This window comes from Zootoca vivipara, chromosome 3, assembly GCF_963506605.1.
Source record: "Zootoca vivipara chromosome 3, rZooViv1.1, whole genome shotgun sequence".
NCBI classification, from domain to species: Eukaryota; Metazoa; Chordata; class Lepidosauria; order Squamata; family Lacertidae; genus Zootoca; species Zootoca vivipara.
Window position 1 is genome coordinate 70,750,024 of NC_083278.1, and position 18,573 is coordinate 70,768,596.

Genomic DNA, 18,573 nt, shown 5'->3' on the forward strand with positions numbered 1-18,573 from the left:
CAGCAGAATAGTGTGGAAATGTAGGCTGTTAAATCTTTTTATCCTGTCTAGTTTGCTTGCAAAGTATTCCCCTCTTTCTATCCCTCTTGCAATGAACACCCATACACTTTTAAGTAAATTTAAAAGGCTTTACTTACAAAACGTTCAAAAAGTCAGATTCATGCATAAATCCAAGCTGCAGCAAGGAGAACACAGGCAAAATACCCTTGGCTAGAAAATACCCTGTTTCTCATATTTTAAGGCATCCCCATAAAATAAGCCATAGCAGGATTTTTAAGCATTCAAGGAATATAAGCCATACCCCGAAAATAAGACATAGGAGCAGCAGCAATGCCGGCCGCGGCAGGAGGAGGAGGAAAAAAATAAGACATCCCTTGAAAATAAGCCATAGTGTGTTTTTTTGAGGAAAAAATAAATATAAGACGTGTCTTATAATATGAGAAACACGGTACAGAAAGTTAGCTTTAAACATATGCTCTGAAGTTGTTGTTTGCTTAGACACGTCTTCCTTAATCAGTTACATGGCATGGACAGAGATGGAAAAGGAAGAGAATACTTCACTTCCTCCATCAGAGAAGGGGGCTGAGTCTAGAAATCCAGCTCTATTATCTTAACCCCTTCATGCACTAACTAGCATCCATGCATGGTTATGCTTGACTGCAATTTCCCAAAGGTATTACATGAGCTTGATACATTTGTGATTATTGATTCTTGACAAGCATATGAGAATGCTAGCTAAATACCCTCTTGTGGCCTCTTCAGAGGCACATGAACATATCCAAAGCTTTTGTGCAAAATTCTCATGGAAAGGGAGGCCCCCCAATTGAATTATAAAGTTTATTAAAATAATTCTATTACGCCTTTTACATTGGCTGATACACATTTTTAAAAATATTTAAAACCCGTATTTAAATACAACTAAAGCACTCAAGTAATCAAACAGAAATCCAATCAAAGCAAGTACTGAATTAAAACAAAATTAAAAAATTCCTTCCAGTAGCACCTTAAGAGACCAACTAAGTTTGTTATTGGTATGAGCTTTCGTGTGCACGGTGAAGAAGTGCTACTGGGAGGATTTTTTTTATTTTGTTTTGACTACAGCAGACCAACACGGCTACCTACCTGCAACTATGTACTGAATTATTAACTTTTGGATTTTCCTACCCCCCAAAATAATGAATGGGTTATCTGGGGGAAAGTTCTGAATTCTCTTTGTGCAAAGATATCCCTGTAACAGAAACACAACTTTAACAGAATACAAGAGGATAATGACCAAGAAAAGGAAGTAAAATTTATGTATTTTTACAGTTCAGTGATTGTTTAATAAAGCTACAAAAAACAGACTAAAAATAGTATTAGTGTTCCTGAAGAGCCAGTATTATTTTCCCCATTTTTAAAAACAAGGCTTTTCAAAGAGTTTCCTGGAATAACTACTGTACTTCATGCACCTGCAAAGAATGTGCAACTAAAAGGGTTGGCACTGCAAGATAGACGAACAGAGAAAAACTAAGTGTCATAAAAAACACCCACATATACCCCTATCCCCTGCATTAAGAGGAACACCAGTCACTAAAGGAAATTGGGTAAGCCTGGCTGCATGGAAGACAATGTTGGGGAACGCATAGAGCTCACTGGATCCTGACCAGGGTTTTTTTTAAGGGACAGAAAACCCTCCTATATCCACAGCAGTTCTCTGCTAATCTTGACACTGGTGTCAAATAAAGCAATAGCTTTAAAAATTCCATGGACTGAACCCAAGAGGTTATGCACATGCTCTGTTATGGAGTCCTTGATTAATGGAGGAACTTAAGTGACTAGAACTACAATCTCGCGGGAATACTCTTAGGGAAAGACCCACCATTAACAAACTAAGGCATACATCTTATGTGAATTGACAATCAATTTTTTAATTTTTTAATTCCCTCCCACCACTTTTATTATGCTTTATTTCCTAGGGCTCAGCACAGCTCAACATGTTATCCAAACACTTAAATATACGTGGACTAAAAGTTATCCTCAAAAAATCCTCTAATAGCCACCCACAAAATCCTTGCCCTGAACACTGAAGGCTTACGGTACTCCCAGAAAATTGGCAATCTTAGCATTTTTCTGGTATCTGGGAAAGCAAGTTCTAAAACTGGAGAGCTTTATTATGAAACAAATGAGAATGGAGAGAATGTGTATGAAAACATTGCCTAAGGACAGATGAATATTGTACAATGAGCAGAGATATATTCCCCCCCCTACTTTTATCTACTTCCCTTGCTCCAAGAGATGACTCATTCTCCAAACCGGTCTGATGGGCATGGCCTCTCTTGCTTTTTCTCCATACCAATCACAGGCTCTCAGCTGCTCTGTAAAGCCTCTACACATGTTTATCTTGTTTGCATGCATGTGCCCATGTACACCTCCACTCGGTGCCCTGCTCCAAGACACCTGCTATCTCTCCCAGCCTCTCACTACCAGACTAGTGTAAGCCTAAAAGAGCAGTCCATGCATCTGGTTAAACTAATTTATTTCAATCAGCTTAATACATTTTTAGCTGTCCTCTGGGGAAATGGTAAAATCTTCAATTTTAGACAGAAGCCAGGCTTATTCATTCTCACAAGCACATAATGTGAACAGGGAACTGCATTTTACAATATCCTGATGCCAACCCTCCCACTTGTGTCACTCAACAGAGATTCTTACTGGGCAGTTTTTCATCCTAAGTGCTGTTGGCGGATTCTGCAAGGAAGCAACAACTTTGGCAGGGCCTACTTTGCCAGGGCTGTGCCAGGTCCCTGTGCAAGAAGTTCCTTGGGAAGTATTTCCCGTGGCACTTCCAGTCCTAGTGCAAGAGCTGCTGGAGGCAACTGTGCAGCACAACCCACCTGCAATCAATGGGCCTTACTCCAGTAGGTGATCTTGAACACGGCAATACTCTACCCGTCTACGGTACTGAGAAGGCAGCCACGCTGATTTCCATGGGACCAACTCCCAGATAAGCGTGTATAGGATTACACTGCAAAGATGACCTATTTCAACACTACTTTCTCAAGCCTTACCTAAAAATACTGTGGGTAACCCTACCCTCAGACTGCTGTCTTAAACATAATTTCTGAGGAGAAACCTCCGGTGCCTATTATAGTGGGGCTTACTTCCCAGCAAAAACTTGCATAGCAATTCGCTGTGCATAGATATTCCTATTATTCCCATTTTAAACATGAAGCATTGCAGGTGGGTGACCAGGACTTGCCAAAACTCTCGCAGGCAGAGAAGACAGGGTTTATTTCAGCAAGTCCCACCCTGCTTTTCTTTATTTACATTTTTTTTGGTGGAAAATAAATTATATACATGCACACGCTTAGGAAGGCTGCAAGCCTCCCTTCTGAGTCCCCAGAGAGCACCATGGCTAAACAACAATTAATCCCTTCACGCGATTGCCATCCTCCCCAGCGCCTGCCTCCGCAGCCCGCCGCCACGCACAAACCCAGCCCCCTTCAGCCGCCACCCTTCATTGTTCTTGCCGCCACGGCAGGCTACCGCGCAGCTCTCTACCCGTCCTCGCTTAGTTCAAACCAAAACGCCCTCAACTGCTAATTTCCCCCTCACACACGGGCGGGAGGGGAGAAGCAGGAGGAAGCGTGAGCACCGCGCGCTCGGCCCTCTTTCGGTGCGCGCGCTCGCCGGGCTGTTGACCTGACACCCGAGCATTAGAAGCACAGAGGAGGCACGCACGCGCACGCGCGCAAGGAAGGATGGGTGGGGGGAGGAGGAGGAGAGCGGCGTAGGTGACGCGCTCGCGAAAGAACGGCTGAGCGGCCGCGCGCACGGAACGGTGTCTCTCCCTCCCTCTGTGTGTGTGTGTGTGTGTGTGAGAGAGAGAGAGAGAGAGAGAGAGAGAGAAAAGGCGGGGAGGGAGGAAAGGAGACAACCGGGGCGGGGAAGGAGGCGGCGGAGGACTGAGAGACGCTACCGAACAGGAAGCGCTGCCACCGAGCCAGGAGCCGCTTCCCTCAGCAAGCGAGAAGAGGGCAAAGTCTGGGCTGGTGAGAGCGAGGAGGGGCGGCACCAGCGACCGGATTCCTCCCTTCGGACCCCTCCGCCCCCTTACAAATCCGCCGGGAACTCCGCGCGGCCCTCCCGCCGTGTAGCTCCTGGCTCCAGGAGCCCCGGAGGGCTGCTGAGGATGTCGGGCGGCGGCGGCAGCCGGGAAGAGGAGCGGCGCAAGCTGGCCGACATCATCAACCACTGGAACGCGAACCGGCTGGACCTGTTCGAGATCAGCCCCCCCACCGAGGTGAGCGCCCGGCCGGCCGGCATTCTCTCCTTTCTCTCTCCCCGGAGCCGAAAGCGGGCGGAGAGGGAGGGGATCAACGTCTCCACACGCGGCCCTGCTTTCCGCCACACGGACATATCTCCCGGCCAGCTACTGCCCTCCCCCGGTCCCTTCCTTTCCTTACGGAGGTGAGGCCGGCGGTGGCGGCGCTTCCTACAGACGCCTCCATCCTCGCGGAGGGGAGGCTCCGCCCCTTCCCGAGGTGAGGGACCAGGCAGCCCCCCGCTCGCCCCCTCCTCCGGGAAAAGAGATCCTTCATTACAGTATTGCCTTCCGACCTTCCTCGTGCCCACTTCACTGGCACGATCACATGGAGGGAGATTATGTCCAGCGCCCCCTAAAATCCCCTTTGGATGCGGAGCAGGGAGGCAGGCAGGCAGGCCGACCTGCACGGGCCCTCATTTGCTCTGGGCGACGAGATAAGCCCTCCCGTACCTGTACCCGCCGTGTCTCCCTTCTTTTGTAAAAACAGTATCCCCCCGCCCCAATCTGACTATTTACACCCTGCGAGGAAGAGGCGTTGCTCTCGTTTTTCTCTTTTATATGACCCCCCCCCCCCCAATGGCTTGCAGCTCCTACGATTGCGCCCCCAGCCTGGCAAGGTACGGGGCTCGCCCACCCCGCCCCCTCCAGGGTTTGGCTCAGCCTTTCTTTCTAGCGATTGCTAGTGTTTGCTGAACCCTCCCCGTTATCCTCACTATCACCACTGGTCGTCGACCCCCCCCCCCCCAAACTAAAGTACTCCTTTGATTCGAAGTGGTCTCGCGGGCTAGCGGCATTTATGGAAACAGGCTGCCCCTTTTGCCTGAAACATCGTGGCTTAGCTTAGGAGGAAATGTCGCAGGGGATCGTTTGTTTGTTTCTCTGTGTGTGTGTGTTTGGCGGGGAAAACATTGGTGTGTATCGAATAAGAATAGGCTTGTTGTGTAGGAATCCGGAGTGAAAGGGGAGGGAATTACTCTTAATTGAAAGGGATGGTGTGGTGTAGAGATCAAGACCTGGAAAAGGTGTAATTATTATCATCTAACCGAAATAAAGGAGTACTGTACAAAAATCGTCTAATTTATCCGAACCCGTTTTGGAAACTAACCTGTAAAAAGTGTTGCATCTGTCCACAAATAATTTTCTTAAAATGAGCTGCTGAGCTTTAAAGGGGGAGGGGAGCTTTCCTTTCCTATGATATTAGCAGAATGGTTTTGAAAATGCTAATAAAACTAGTATTATGAGCAAGTTTCACAATTATGGGAACAAGTTCTACAGGAAAAACTTAATTTCCTCCTAAAACTTTTTTTAATGAAAAAGATTGGATACTTCTTTAAAATTTAAAAAGTTAAAGCCACACCCCATCAGGTTGTTGTCAACATTCTTTTTGCTGGTCAGTCTGTATGCTTGAGTTAAGTATGAAAGGTGGTGTGGGGGGAAGTTTTGATAGGTAGATTGTTCTCTGCTGGCAAAACAAGACTGCTCTCTGCTTATTGGGTGGAGGCTGATCATGTGCCTGTTCCCAAGAAAAAAAAAGGAAATTTACACTTGCTTTTGGCTCCTGTTAGTCTTTAGTTGTTAACAAAAGCCCAGTGATGAATAATTGAATTATTTTCTTTGGTGTTAAATAGTTAACATCTAGAGAGAATGATTTCAGATTTATTTTCTAAGATCCTGAACTCATATTAACTTTAAATGTGTATGTTCCCTCACACATTTGTGCAGTGTTTAAATTTACATTTTATGTAATATTAAGCCTTCCGTGGTCTTCTGCTGAAACAAAAATGTATGTGACCTATCTCCATTTTAAAAAGTGTTAGCACTAATATAGTTGGAAGTGGCTTGTTAATAGAATTCTTTTTATACCTGATCATTTGGCTCTCCTCATTTTATGACAGGTTAGAGTTGTGCTGTCACGATTGTTGATAGCTGCCAACATAGGAGCTTGAAGATCCAGTTGTCTTAGATCAGCTATTCAAATCTATTGTGATCTTCCTGTTCAAATCTGTTTTAGATAATGGGACTGGTACAACTAGAAAAATGACCTGTCAAATTGGCCAGGGCTCAGTCATTTGTAGACTTATTTTGATGCTTATCTTACTACACATAATGCTAAAATATCTATGCTTCTGATTGGAGCACTAGACCTACATGTTCCTCTGATGGCTTCTTAGTCTAATTTCATTATTTATTATTATGGAGCTTGTTTTAAGCTTCATATTTAATGCAATATAATGCCTTTTTTATCAACCTTCCATGTTTTAATGAACACACACACACACACACACACACACACACACAAACAAACACAATTCCAGGTGCAGGCAGAACTTTGTTGTGGTTGTTGGGTGTGCCATGAGATGAGTTCTGGTGAACCTGAGTCCCTTTGTGCATGTTTGAACTATTTTAGAAAAGCTTTGCTTTGGCAATACAGAAATGTTTCTTGGATTAGTGTGTCCAGTAAGGCTGCCATTTACACACAAGCTTTGCACTTCCTCACAGTGGTTCCACCATCTCCTCCTGTCTGTCTGTGGTGCAGGCGTGTCTCCATCACTGTGGTAACTGGACTGCTCATTGTGTATCCCCTCTACCTCCTTCCCCACAGCTCTATTTTATTTATGCTCTACTACACTTTTATATGTCATGGGGGTGGTATAATTGCTGGTCTGCTAAGGGCAAACATGTATTTCAATGTATTTCAACCAGTTAATTGGGCATAAGTTGTGAAAATGGGCATGTTGTGAAAGCATAGTTTAGCTGAAATATCCCAGATAGGTGTTGGAAAGGTGTTTCAGAAAAGACTCCACAATTATGTTCAGTGCTGAATTATTTTACAGAAACAACTAAGCTATAAACAGAAGTACCGTGTTTCCCCCTTTTTAATACGTAGTCAAAAAGTAAGCCATGGCAGGGTTTTTAATCATTTGAGAAATGTAAGACATACCCCGAAAATAAGCCATACTTCCGCGATGTGCGGAGCAAGACCACTGAGCGCCCCAACCAGCTAGCGGGACCCAGCATGCTGGCTGCAACAGGAGGAGGAAGCCTGCTGGGTCGGGTCAGTGCCCGGAAGCGGTGGCTGCTGCTGCAGCGCCGATAAAGCGTGCAGCAGTGCCGCACGGAGCACCGAGGGCACAAGCCAGCAGGACCCAGCTCCTGCAATGCCGGCGATGGCAGGAGGAGGAAGCCTGCCAGGTCGGGTTGGCGCTCGGAAGTGGCGGCGGCTGCAGCGCTGACAAAGTGCGAAGCAGCGCTGCACACTCTGTGTGTGTGTGTGTGCGTCCGTCTCTTTCTCTGTGTGTGCGTGCGCGTCTCTCTCTCTCCCCGTGCGACTTTCTCTCTCTCTCCCCCTGTGTGCGCGTCTGTCTCTCTCTGTATGTTTGTGATCGCGTCTCTCTCCCCCCCCCTCCCCGACAGAGAAAAGGTGCCGCGCAGGTTCCTCTTTGGCTCATCATTCAGCTGCCCTGGCCTCCTTGCCGAGAGCTGACGCCGCTCCTCTCCCCCTCCTTCCCGCACGGAGCACCAAGGGCACGAGCGTCAGGAGGAAAGAGAGAGGGGCTCGTTGCTTGCGGAGGGAAAAGTGTGGGCTCGTTGCAGGTTTACCTCACAGCTGAGGGGGCAGCAGGGGCCAAGCACCTTCCCACCCCTCCCCAGAGCCCAGCCCGCAGGCTGTTCCCCTCAGGAAATGCGGCTCTTCCCGTCCCCGAGGAGAGCCGCCGGCCCTGGAGCGCCTCTCTGCCGCCCGAGGCTCTCGAAAGGCCGCCTCAGAAGCAGGCAGCTCCCTTACGCCATCTCCGTATCCCGCCGGCGGGGTTACTCAACCCGTTTGGCAGGACTGCCCCCGCCCCCGCCTCTTTGCAGAGTTTGTGCAGCTTGTGCGGCTCTGCCTAACTTCTTGCGCGGCAGGCAGGCGGGCGTCCTCCCATCGGCGCGGCGAGCTTTGCAGAATCGGGTGCTGCAACTCGGAAGCCGGCCAGGCGAAGCTTAGCTGCCAATCAAAAGGACAGGGGTGTACGCAAGACGTTCTCCTTAGTTGCTTGGACCAGTTTGGTGATGGTGATAATGATGCCCTTTGTTGAATCGGTAGAATTGTAGAGTTAGAAGGGACCCTCGGGGGTCATCTAGTCCAACCCCCTACAATGCAAAAATCTCAGCTAGGTCATACATGGCAGGTGGCCATCCAGCCTCTGCTTAAAAGCCTCCAAGGAAGGAGAGCCCTTGACTCAGGATGGGTAGGAGGGGAAAGGGAGAGAATAGAAGAGGCAGAAAACGGAAAGGACCATAACAAAGTGGCAGAGCACCCTGTGCTCTGTATGCATAAGGATCCCAGGTTTAACCCCCAGGTACCCCCAAGTTTGAAATCCTGGAGAGCTGCTGCCAGCCTGGTTGACAGCAATAATGGTAGAGGACACACGTAGCATTAAAAAATCCCAGTTTCAATTGCTGCAATTGCTTGCTATGTATTATGTATTGTATTTAAATAATCTCCTTATTTTCTTGTTTCATTTAATGGATGTTATGTACATCATGTTGTGCGTTATGTTACAGTATTATGTTGTAAAACCTGGATAGCTCAGTTGGCTAGAGTGTGGTGCTGATAATGCGCGTGGAAGAGAGCGCTGAGCATCCTGAGCCAGTGGGACCCAGTTGTACCGGCACTTTAAAAAAAAAGAAAGAAAAAAAGACACCCCCTGAAAATAAGCCACCGTGTGTTTTTTTGAGGGAAAAAAGTTATAAGACGGTGTCTTAAAAAAGGGGAAACACGGTAGTAACAATTTAGTGATTCATACTGCATGCCGCACTAAGATGAATGGTGAATTGTTTACTTTGATTGCACCTAAGAGGTCAATTTACATTTTCCCCTTTCCCCCTACCCCCAAGTACTGGAGGAAGCAAACCATAATCCCTGGATTTGTGTTGTGTCCGAAACAGGAATTCACTCACAAGAAACAATGATATGTAGCCAAGGTTTGTTATTGGCGTACTGTTTGCAGTTTGTTGGCATGAAATAAATCATGATCCCAGGTATAGACATGGCATGAAGCCAGGGAATCATGGCCTGTTTTCTCTGTATACTAGTAAGAAGGAGTGAAAGAATATTCTTAGATGTCATCACTGTAAACTATTAACTGTGATGTGCAATCCGGGGCAGTGCTCTTCAAGTTTTCAAAGTGTTTTACAAATGCTACCTCAATAATTCTTACAACAGTCTGAAAGGCATAATTATCTGTATATTGCAGATGGGCTGAGACAGAAAGTGGCTTCCCTAATGCCTCTTAGTAAATTCACAGCTGATGCTACTAGGAAGTACATTTGACTCACAATAATGACTAGATAATGTACCCAGATTGCTTTTATGGGAATCACTTCTGTAATATATAGTTCATAAGGGCCCAAATTTTGCTTTGCTTTTTATGCTATCTTTTCATACATTCAGTCATGGACTTTCTTGTGAGAGTTATTCCTTGACTGGAAAATGAAGTGTGTGGATCTGTGTAAGTCAGGAGCAGAAAAATGACAATCCAAATTCAGAATGAGCAGGGGTTTTGCCCTCAGAAAACATGAGAGGCAAAATAAGTAGAATTCCTTGAACTCCAACGAGTGTCATATCTTGCTACAGTTTGCAACCTCTCCTGCCCTGCTTCTACTTTAGTACTGGTACCTTTTTTTTCTTTGGCCAGTCTTTTTTCTACCCCTGAGTGATCCCAGGCAATCAGGGATAGTTTGGGAGTGTGGTAATGTCATAAAGTGAATCAGATCTGGACATGTAGTGATGTGTTCCAAGACCCAAAAAGGTTGTGGAGCCCGATATAAGCAAATAGTATATAATTGAATAAAGATGTCTTCTGGGAGAATGCTGTTGTGCTCAGGTCTTGCTTGTGTGCTTCTTATGGGCATGTTGGCCACTATGAGAACAGGATACTAGACAATAGGGGCCTTTGGTCTGATCCAGCAAGACTCTTGTGTTCTTATGATATGAATACTTCCTCTATGTGCCATAGCCTATCATGATAGCCTGCCTTTCCCTTACTCTCATTTATTCTTTTGGGAAAATGCGCATGACCAGTCAAGAAGAGAATGCTGGTAGTGCTATCTGATTGTGAGAATGGGGTCTATAGAATTTTCACCATTGTGTAACATTACATTTTTGATGTGGGTATGCTTGAAATGTTATCTTGGGGCATAATGTGTAGCAGCACTATTATGAGCTTGTGCTACTGCTAGTAAAGAGCAAACCAATATTGACAACCAGGTCAGAGGGCTGCAGGGATCAACCTGTTTCTCCAAAAACTTATTAGTTTTAGTGAGAACAGCCTTGTGCCCATCTCTTTGGCCAAGGAGCCTATACAATGACACAATAGAAAGAGGCAAAAGCAGAAAATGGGACTGTTGTGTCTGTATTCCTTATATCACTCAGTTATGGGGTGGTACTTTTGCCTTTTAAACATGATGGGGGTTGGATATTGGGTTTTTTGTGTTAATGTATTTTGTGCTCTCATTTTGTTTTTTTATGTTGTGACCTTTGTATGAATTAAAATAAGTAAGCAAGTTCTACTGAGTTCGGTGGGATTTATTCTATGAAATGTCTGTGTAGGATACATCTATGCAAGATTGCAATGTTAATCAAGTAATCATTTTAAATGTGAATATGAATGAAACTATAGTTCCTCTGTATTTTCAGATTGTGCATGCAATATTGTAGCAGTCACCACAGGGGTGAATGCCTCTTTTAAGATGATGCTTGTCATTCATAGTGTTTATATGCAAGTCTAATAACAGCTTTTTAAAATAGGCAGCAGATGTTTATACATTGGGACACCCCTGCATATCAATCAGATGTTGCTGTTTTTTAAACTAGGCTAATCTAACTGATTAAACGCTGCATACAGGGATAATGTGTGATTCAGATACCTATTGTTACTGGCAAGCAGAAACTTATACAATTACCTGACACTCCTGAAATTTTTGGGCAGAACAATCCTAATGGAGTGGGGGAGGGGAAACCTGTGGCCAAGCAACTGACAAATCTGACTTATATTTGCTGGGTGGATGGTGAGGGAGAGTGGCTGAAGAGAAAATGAGGACACCATCTCCAGGGCTGGCATATTTTTCCTCCTATGTCAAGTGAATAGGAGCCCTCAGGTCTAAAGCCTCCCTAGATCTACTCGTGACGTGCCCTTTTAATCTTGAGGAGGCCTCTGGAGGTGGACCTCCCTCTCTCCCTGTGGACAGGTAGACCTGCAATATTCTGTGGCAGCCACAAAGGGTCATAGGATTGTGTCCCGACTGATTTTTAGTAATCATTCATTGAAAGGATCACACTTTGAAAGTACAGTGGTATCTCAGGTTACAAACGCTTTGGGTTACAAACACTTCGGGTTACAAACTCCGCTAACCCGGAAGTAGTTGCTCCGGGTTGCAAACTTTGCCCCAGGAACGAAAATCGTGTGGCAGCAGTGGGAAGCCCCATTAGCGAAAGCGGGCCTCAGGTTAAGAACGGTTTCAGGTTAAGAACAGACCTCCAGAACGAATTAAGTTCGTAACCCGAGGTACCACTGTATTTATGGATTGATGCTAACTGATGCTTATTTTTAAGTGAATTGGTAATTATGAAAACTAACATATGTTTTAAGTTTTCTGAACCTACAAGGCTAGAGTTGGTGGTTAGAATAGTAATTTTGGGGGGGTTAGAAAGAAAGGAACTATTGCATTTTTTTGTTTACAGCTTTCAGTGTGGAGATTTCTGGAACTGTATCAGAATCATTTGACCAGTGTGCATACATTTTAAGGTACTCTTCACTGAGTTTATCTATCAGAATAAACCTTCCGTGCCATAATTTTGTTCAAAATTTTAGTTGAGATAACTTAGGAAAAGACAGGTATCAGCAGATTAAAAAAAATGTTTACCCAACCTTAAATATTTCACTAGATATGGTGATTGCTAAGCTTTAGGAATGGAAACATTATGCTTGATTCTTGGAACATACCTTTAGCATCTCTACATAGTGATTGAAATCCTGGCTGTATATTGTATTTATATCATAGCCTGTCCTGACACTAGACCTTAGAACACAAGTAACATCAATGTGAACAAGACAAAAGGATCCCTCATACTTCAGCACTGTGAAAAATCATCTTGAAGAATATACATTGGGTTTTTTATTAGTTTATTATGTCAGTTAGAAAAAGCTTTCACAATTCAGTCTAATATAAACATGTTAAATTTCAAATTTATAAACAAAAATCAATGGTCCTCCTGTCAAACACTTCGAGTAAGACAGTTTTCTATGTATGTAAAAGAATAAACAATGGAGGAAATATCTGACTTCAGGATCAAGCAAAGGTGATTTATTCAAGGATGTGTTGTGAACTTTCTAGTGGCACCAGGGGCTGCACATCATCAAAAGTACCTGTATTAAATAAGATCAATATATGTCTTCTTGGATCTCATTAGGGTCATCTGCTGACACCGTGCCCCCTGGTAATCTTTTACTCCTATTTTATGGCATCCAGCTACCTGAGTTCTGGAGTATGTTGATTTCTCAAATTATAAATATGGGTTAGTCACAGTATAGTCTTATTGACATTTTCAATGAGTAAATGATCTTACTGCAGGGGTAGGGAGCTTGTTTCAGCTCAGGGGCAAACTTCTCGGGGCCACGTGCCACAGGTGCTGGTTTTGCCAGAAGCAAAAATGGGTGAATCAACAAATAACCGTTTTTTAAATCTTTGTACAGTAGGCTAGATTTTTCTCTCTCTCTCTCTATTAGAGGTAGAAAGGATAAGTGTGGGGCAGCTTCAAAGAACAGTACTGGGAGAAACAGTTTACTTTGAATGGAAACTGCTTTCCCAGCAATTAGACTAAAAATGTGTTTTAGCTTTTTCAATCCTTTTTTGTCTTTTTGCAGGGTGGGGGAGTGGTCTTCAAGAGTGTTGCTGGGACAGGAAGGGTTGGACAGTTCTGGATCTAGCCCAGGCATCCCCAAACTGCGGTCCTCCAGATGTTTTGGCCTACAACTCCCATGATCCCTAGCTAACAGGACCAGTGGTCAGGGATGATGGGAATTGTAGTCCAAAACATCTGGAGGGCCGAAGTTTGGGGATGCCTGATCTAGCCCTTAGACTCAAAATGGTATCCCAGACCCGTTGTTATGCATGAATATTTTCTTGTGGCAAAATGCGTCATAGCTGTTACCTTAATATTTTTGTTGAATATTTATGAAAGAAGAAAAACTTTTGAGAAAGCAGTTTTGTCCTGAATAACTTAATAGTTAGCTTCTCATTTGGGTTGATAATTTCAAAGTTTGCATTTTATTTTGCCACAATAAACTGGCTTAGCAAATTCCTTATAAAAGGTGGCTACTGTGGTCACTGATCTGAAGGAAAACATAGGTCCATTGAGTGTTATCTGTTTTAAATCTGAGCAGCTGTTTTGATTGTGTTATAAAAGGAAGTAAGGTGATGACTCATAGGACCCAGAGAGGTGTTGTGAAAAATAGTTTCTGGTTTGGCCTGTGTAACTGAAGGTGGGGTAGGAAACCGTGTAATGAAGTAATAACTTTGAGACTGGTATGCTGTGATGCTGTAGAGAAGAAGAAGAAGAGTTTGGATTTGATATCCCACTTTATCACTACCTGAAGGAGTCTCAAAGTGGCTAACAATCTTCTTTCCCCTCCTCCCCCACAACAGACACTCTGTGGGGTGAGTGGGGCTGAGAGACTTCAGAGAAGTGTGACTAGACCAAGGTAACCCAGCAGCTGCATGTGGAGGAGCGGAGACGCGAACCCGATTCCCCAGATTACGAGTCTACCGCTCTTAACCACTACACCACACTGGCACTAGAGATCTAAAGAATTGAGAGACTGATGTATGGAGATGGTGTTAACTGGTTTTCATTATGATAATTTTAAGATTTCTTAACAGTAAAGCATTTTGTGCTCAAATAAACTCTCCCTGATCCTTGAGATTGAAAGTTTAATGTTTGCTACTTTTTGATTCATTGGTTTTCTCTTTTGTAACCTCTGTACCATTTTCAAGGGCAGCCCCTCATAGAATATATTCCTGTAATCTATCCTTCCTATTCTTGGTTCAGGCCTGGATATGTGACTGAATCAGCTTTTGTTGCCCTAATTTCTTGATTGAGGTGGGACATGGGGAATGTTACTGTTCTTGATTTTTCTGTGGCTTTTGATACCGTTCACCATTGCATCCTCCCGGACCCACTCTCTGAAATTGCTATTTGAGACACTGTACTATAGTGGTTGTGATCTTCTCTGTAGGGGCAAGTCTAGAGAGTAGCATTGGGAGAGTGCTTATTGGCCACTGAAGCAGTGTTGACATTGACAAATATGGCTCATTCAGTATCCACATGCTACACACCTGCTTATTTAGGGGAATGCAACATTATCTAGATCAGGCTGTTCCTTCAAACCCCAGAGAAAGAGTTGAGTGTCACCATTGTACTGACAACACATCACTCCAGGTTCTCTGATAACCCCCTCCTGGTGGCTTCATATACCGTGTTTCTCCGAAAATAAGCCATACCCTGAAAATAAGCCATACCCCCCAAAATAGGCCATACCCCAAAAATAAGCCATAGTGATGGGCAGTTTAACCTTGTAGGTTAAACTGTACCATACTTAATAAACATAAAATAAGACATCCCCTGAAAATAAGCCACCGTGGGTTTTTTTGAGGAAAAATAAATATAAGACGGTGTCTAATTTTTGGAGAAACACGGTAGATGTTAAAAAGTATGGGAGACAGAACAAACTCTGTGGGACAACACGTGCACTCCTATGGGACATTATATGAACAGGTCATTCATATGAACAGGATGCAACTTTAAATGTGCAGTAGTTGAAGTTTTTTTTAAAAAAAATCCTGGGCTTCAGTAGGTTAGAAAGAATGTCTCAGCCAAGAATTAATCTTGTATGTGTCCAATAGTAAGTAAACTTTCATAATCCTTATGAGCATTCTGTGGTTTTGTGGCCTGCCTTTGTATACCTCTGCACTTGAATTAATGGTTGAATAACCTGTTACATTCAGCAGATAGTTGTATTGCTACTCCATGGAATTGCAGACATGTTATAGAACAATAGACTTCAATTCAAGGCTGAAGAAATAAATCTGTTGCAAGCTTCAAAACGATGCTATTTCTGGTCTGGAGTGGAAACAGGTGTAAGAGAGGCTTGTGTGATTGCCCATCAAGAAGTGGCAGGTAAAGGGAAAGGTAGGGAGGCTCTCCCCGCTTTAGCAATTACAGGCAGATTTGGCCTTTGGCTTTCAGTCAGAATACCCTGACCTAGTGATCTGAAAATGAGATTGAAATTCTTGCACTGCATATTATTAGAATGGATGAAACATATTTAAGATGACCTGCATTATTACTGATATGTCCTGGTATTTCTGCCTGTGGAATGTGGTATGGTAGAATGCTGTTCATTCAAATTTTATTTAAGGCAACGTGCTGATTCATCTGAAGCAAGTGACAGCATTTCCTTCTGAGTATGTACCAGAGCTGACCAGAGTTGCCACACAAGTTTTCTTGTCATACACAGGATACACATACTGTAATATTTATTCAGAGAAGTGTTGGTGAAAGGGTGTTGAGAGAAGGTGGCTTTTTCACCCCCTTATCCCTTCCTGAACCCCTAAATAGGATGGGATATATCACAACAGGAGAAAGGGGGAGATGGTCAATATTTGGGCAAAAACACCTTCCGTTAAACATGCCATGGTGGTATTAATTAAATGTGACTTAATTAGGTGAATCCCAACGTGCTAGCCATAGTCACGAACAAGTGTTTCTTTCAGAAAATCTGATTTTGGTTCATTAGAACATTAAAAATCATATCCATGCAAATTATGACAAGTTTGTTAGGTTGTACAACTGAATTACTGTCTAAGCAATGAAGTGCTCAGGGTGCTTTATGTATGTAATTCTCTTTGTACAGTAATATACTTGATTGCCTTTCTTTTTAGTTTTATTTATTTAAAACTTGCTGCCTTTCAGTTTAAATATTTTTCAGGCTAACATAAAATAAAAATTAAATATAACAAGATTAAATAGCTAACTATGAACTCCAAAATACCATTACAGCAGTGATATTTTAAAGTTGTATTGTGGTGGTTTGCTTGTTTTTTGCACGCCGCAATACAAATGGAACATGTTGTAGCCTGCAAATAATAAGCAAACAAAGCAGTATAGTAAGCATGAATATAAATATACAAAGGTGTGTTGATTTGTTCAAGCTCTGTCAAATAATCAGCGTGCATAAGAAGTTGACTTTGATTTCATGGGGTTTACAAGCACAATCCTGTTGTCATTCCCTCTGGGATCAATGCTCAGGGTATGAGTGCAGTGTCTTGTGTAACCAACATGACATAAAGAAAGGTGGATCAAAAGACAGTTGGGCACGGTGGGCTCTTGTTTCTCTTCCTCTTGACCAGGGTTTCCCCAACTTTGGTCTCCAGCTGTTTTTGGACTACAACTCAAATCATCCATAGCTAGCATGGCCAGTGGTCATGGATGATGGGAATTGTAATTCAAAAACAGCTGCAGACTCAAGTTTCGGAAACCCTGCTCTAGAAAAACCACAAACTGTAACCGAGATTTGTTTTGCGGTTTGCAGCTCATGGTTTGGAGAAGACAAAGCACAAACCTGGGTTTGGATAACATGCTTGGCCAAACCATGGCTTAGCTCGCAGCAGTGCAGGAGGTGTAGGAATGCAACAGCTGCAGTCTCCTCTCTGGGATCCCTTACTGTCAAGTCAAGCTGTTTCTTTCTTGCTCTTTTTTGTAATCAGATGGCAGGAATATGTGTTCAAAGCAAAAATGGATAAGCTTAGATTCTTGTGATCTTTAACACATTTGTAGGGTTTTTAAAACAACCAAAGCACTGAATATATTATTGGTTTGTGGAATATTTCATTGGCACTATTTCTCAACAATACTTTTTTGTCTCTCTGCAGACTATTGTCGCTTTCTCTTGAAATTCATTTTCAAATATTTTATTATTTCTCTTATTGCTGTTAGCCTTTTAGCTGTAACTAAATCTGTACATACATTAGACTTTCGGCATTTAATATTAAGAATTTTATGTGTGTCCAATTTTTAAATCTAATGTTATAAAGTAATGTAGCTGAACATGTCTTTGCTTTCAGCTTGATTAATGGGAAGAAATGCAAGTTCTCGCACATGATTCTGTGATTCCGGGACATTTTCATGGAGTTTCCCATGTTGTGTCCTGTAATTATAAGAAATGCTTTTGTAAGATTCCACAGCTCTTTGCTTTCCCCCCTTGCTTTTGTTACATTTTCAGTAGCATATATTTTGTAATTGTTACTCTTGTGTTCTGTTGGGCATAATATTAATATATGTTATTGTTTGATAGCAAGAAGAAAACAGAAACATCACCTTCTAGATGCTAGCATTTAGTAGGGGGGGGGGAAGCTGGTCCAGGGATAAAATGAGATATAGTTAACCCAAGTTCTGAAGAAGGGTTAGAGACAACAAGAAGATAAAGTAGCCCAGGAAAACTGTAGGCTATTTCTCTAGTTAAAAGGTAGTTTTTATATAAGGCTGAATGTGAGGGCTAGTGTATCCTGTCATAAGGAAATGGTAGACCTGCTGACAATTCATTCTTGTCTTAAGTCTATATCAATTATAGACTATATCAATGTGCCAATTATTTGTTGTAGCTGAATTGCCAACAATATTGTGAGCACTCATCTTGAAATTTGTGTTGAACAGAGTCTAATGTTATATGGGAGCTACAAATCTGGAGAAGGTGGAGAAGGGACTCTGCACTCTAAATGGGACCTGTGAAGTTAGGGCTTGGCTCAGTTCTGTTTGTGTCCTGTTTGACTCTGCTTGGTGGTGGTGACTGGTAGTAATTCTGGTAGTGGTGAGTGCACTGGAACACAATCCTTATCCTAAATAATGGGGTTGGAAATGGGAGGTAACAGACTCAATGAAGTTTTAAATGTGTGACACTGTAAAGCGGATGAATGTGTTGTGATTAACCCCTCACTCTACCTGAGATGCATTCTTTGCATTTTAGGGGTCCTTGTACAGCCCAGCTATCACAGTGTTAAGTCATTTTGTTTGTCTGTGTTTAATGGGAGATTAGACAACTTTATTGAAGATAAAGCTAACAGTGACTACTAGGAACAAGTGGGAGAGGAATGTTGCCTTCGTGTTCTGCTTTTGAGCTTCCCATGTGCATTTGGTTGGTCGCCGAGAGCAAAAGGGTATTAGAGAAGAG

At 43.3% G+C, this 18,573-nt stretch overlaps 1 protein-coding gene across 6 annotated transcripts in view; it reads left to right on the plus strand.

Moving 5' to 3' along the window:
* Positions 1–3,941: 3,941 nt before the first annotated feature.
* Positions 3,942–18,573, plus strand: part of AFDN (afadin, adherens junction formation factor) — a 91,154-nt gene continuing 76,522 nt past the window's right edge. For all 6 annotated transcript variants that reach the window (XM_035108557.2, XM_035108552.2, XM_035108553.2 and 3 more), the window contains exon 1: positions 3,942–4,282. In XM_035108557.2, the coding sequence (XP_034964448.2) occupies positions 4,172–4,282 (111 nt within the window). In that variant the 5' untranslated portion in view covers positions 3,942–4,171. The remainder of the gene's footprint in view (positions 4,283–18,573) is intronic.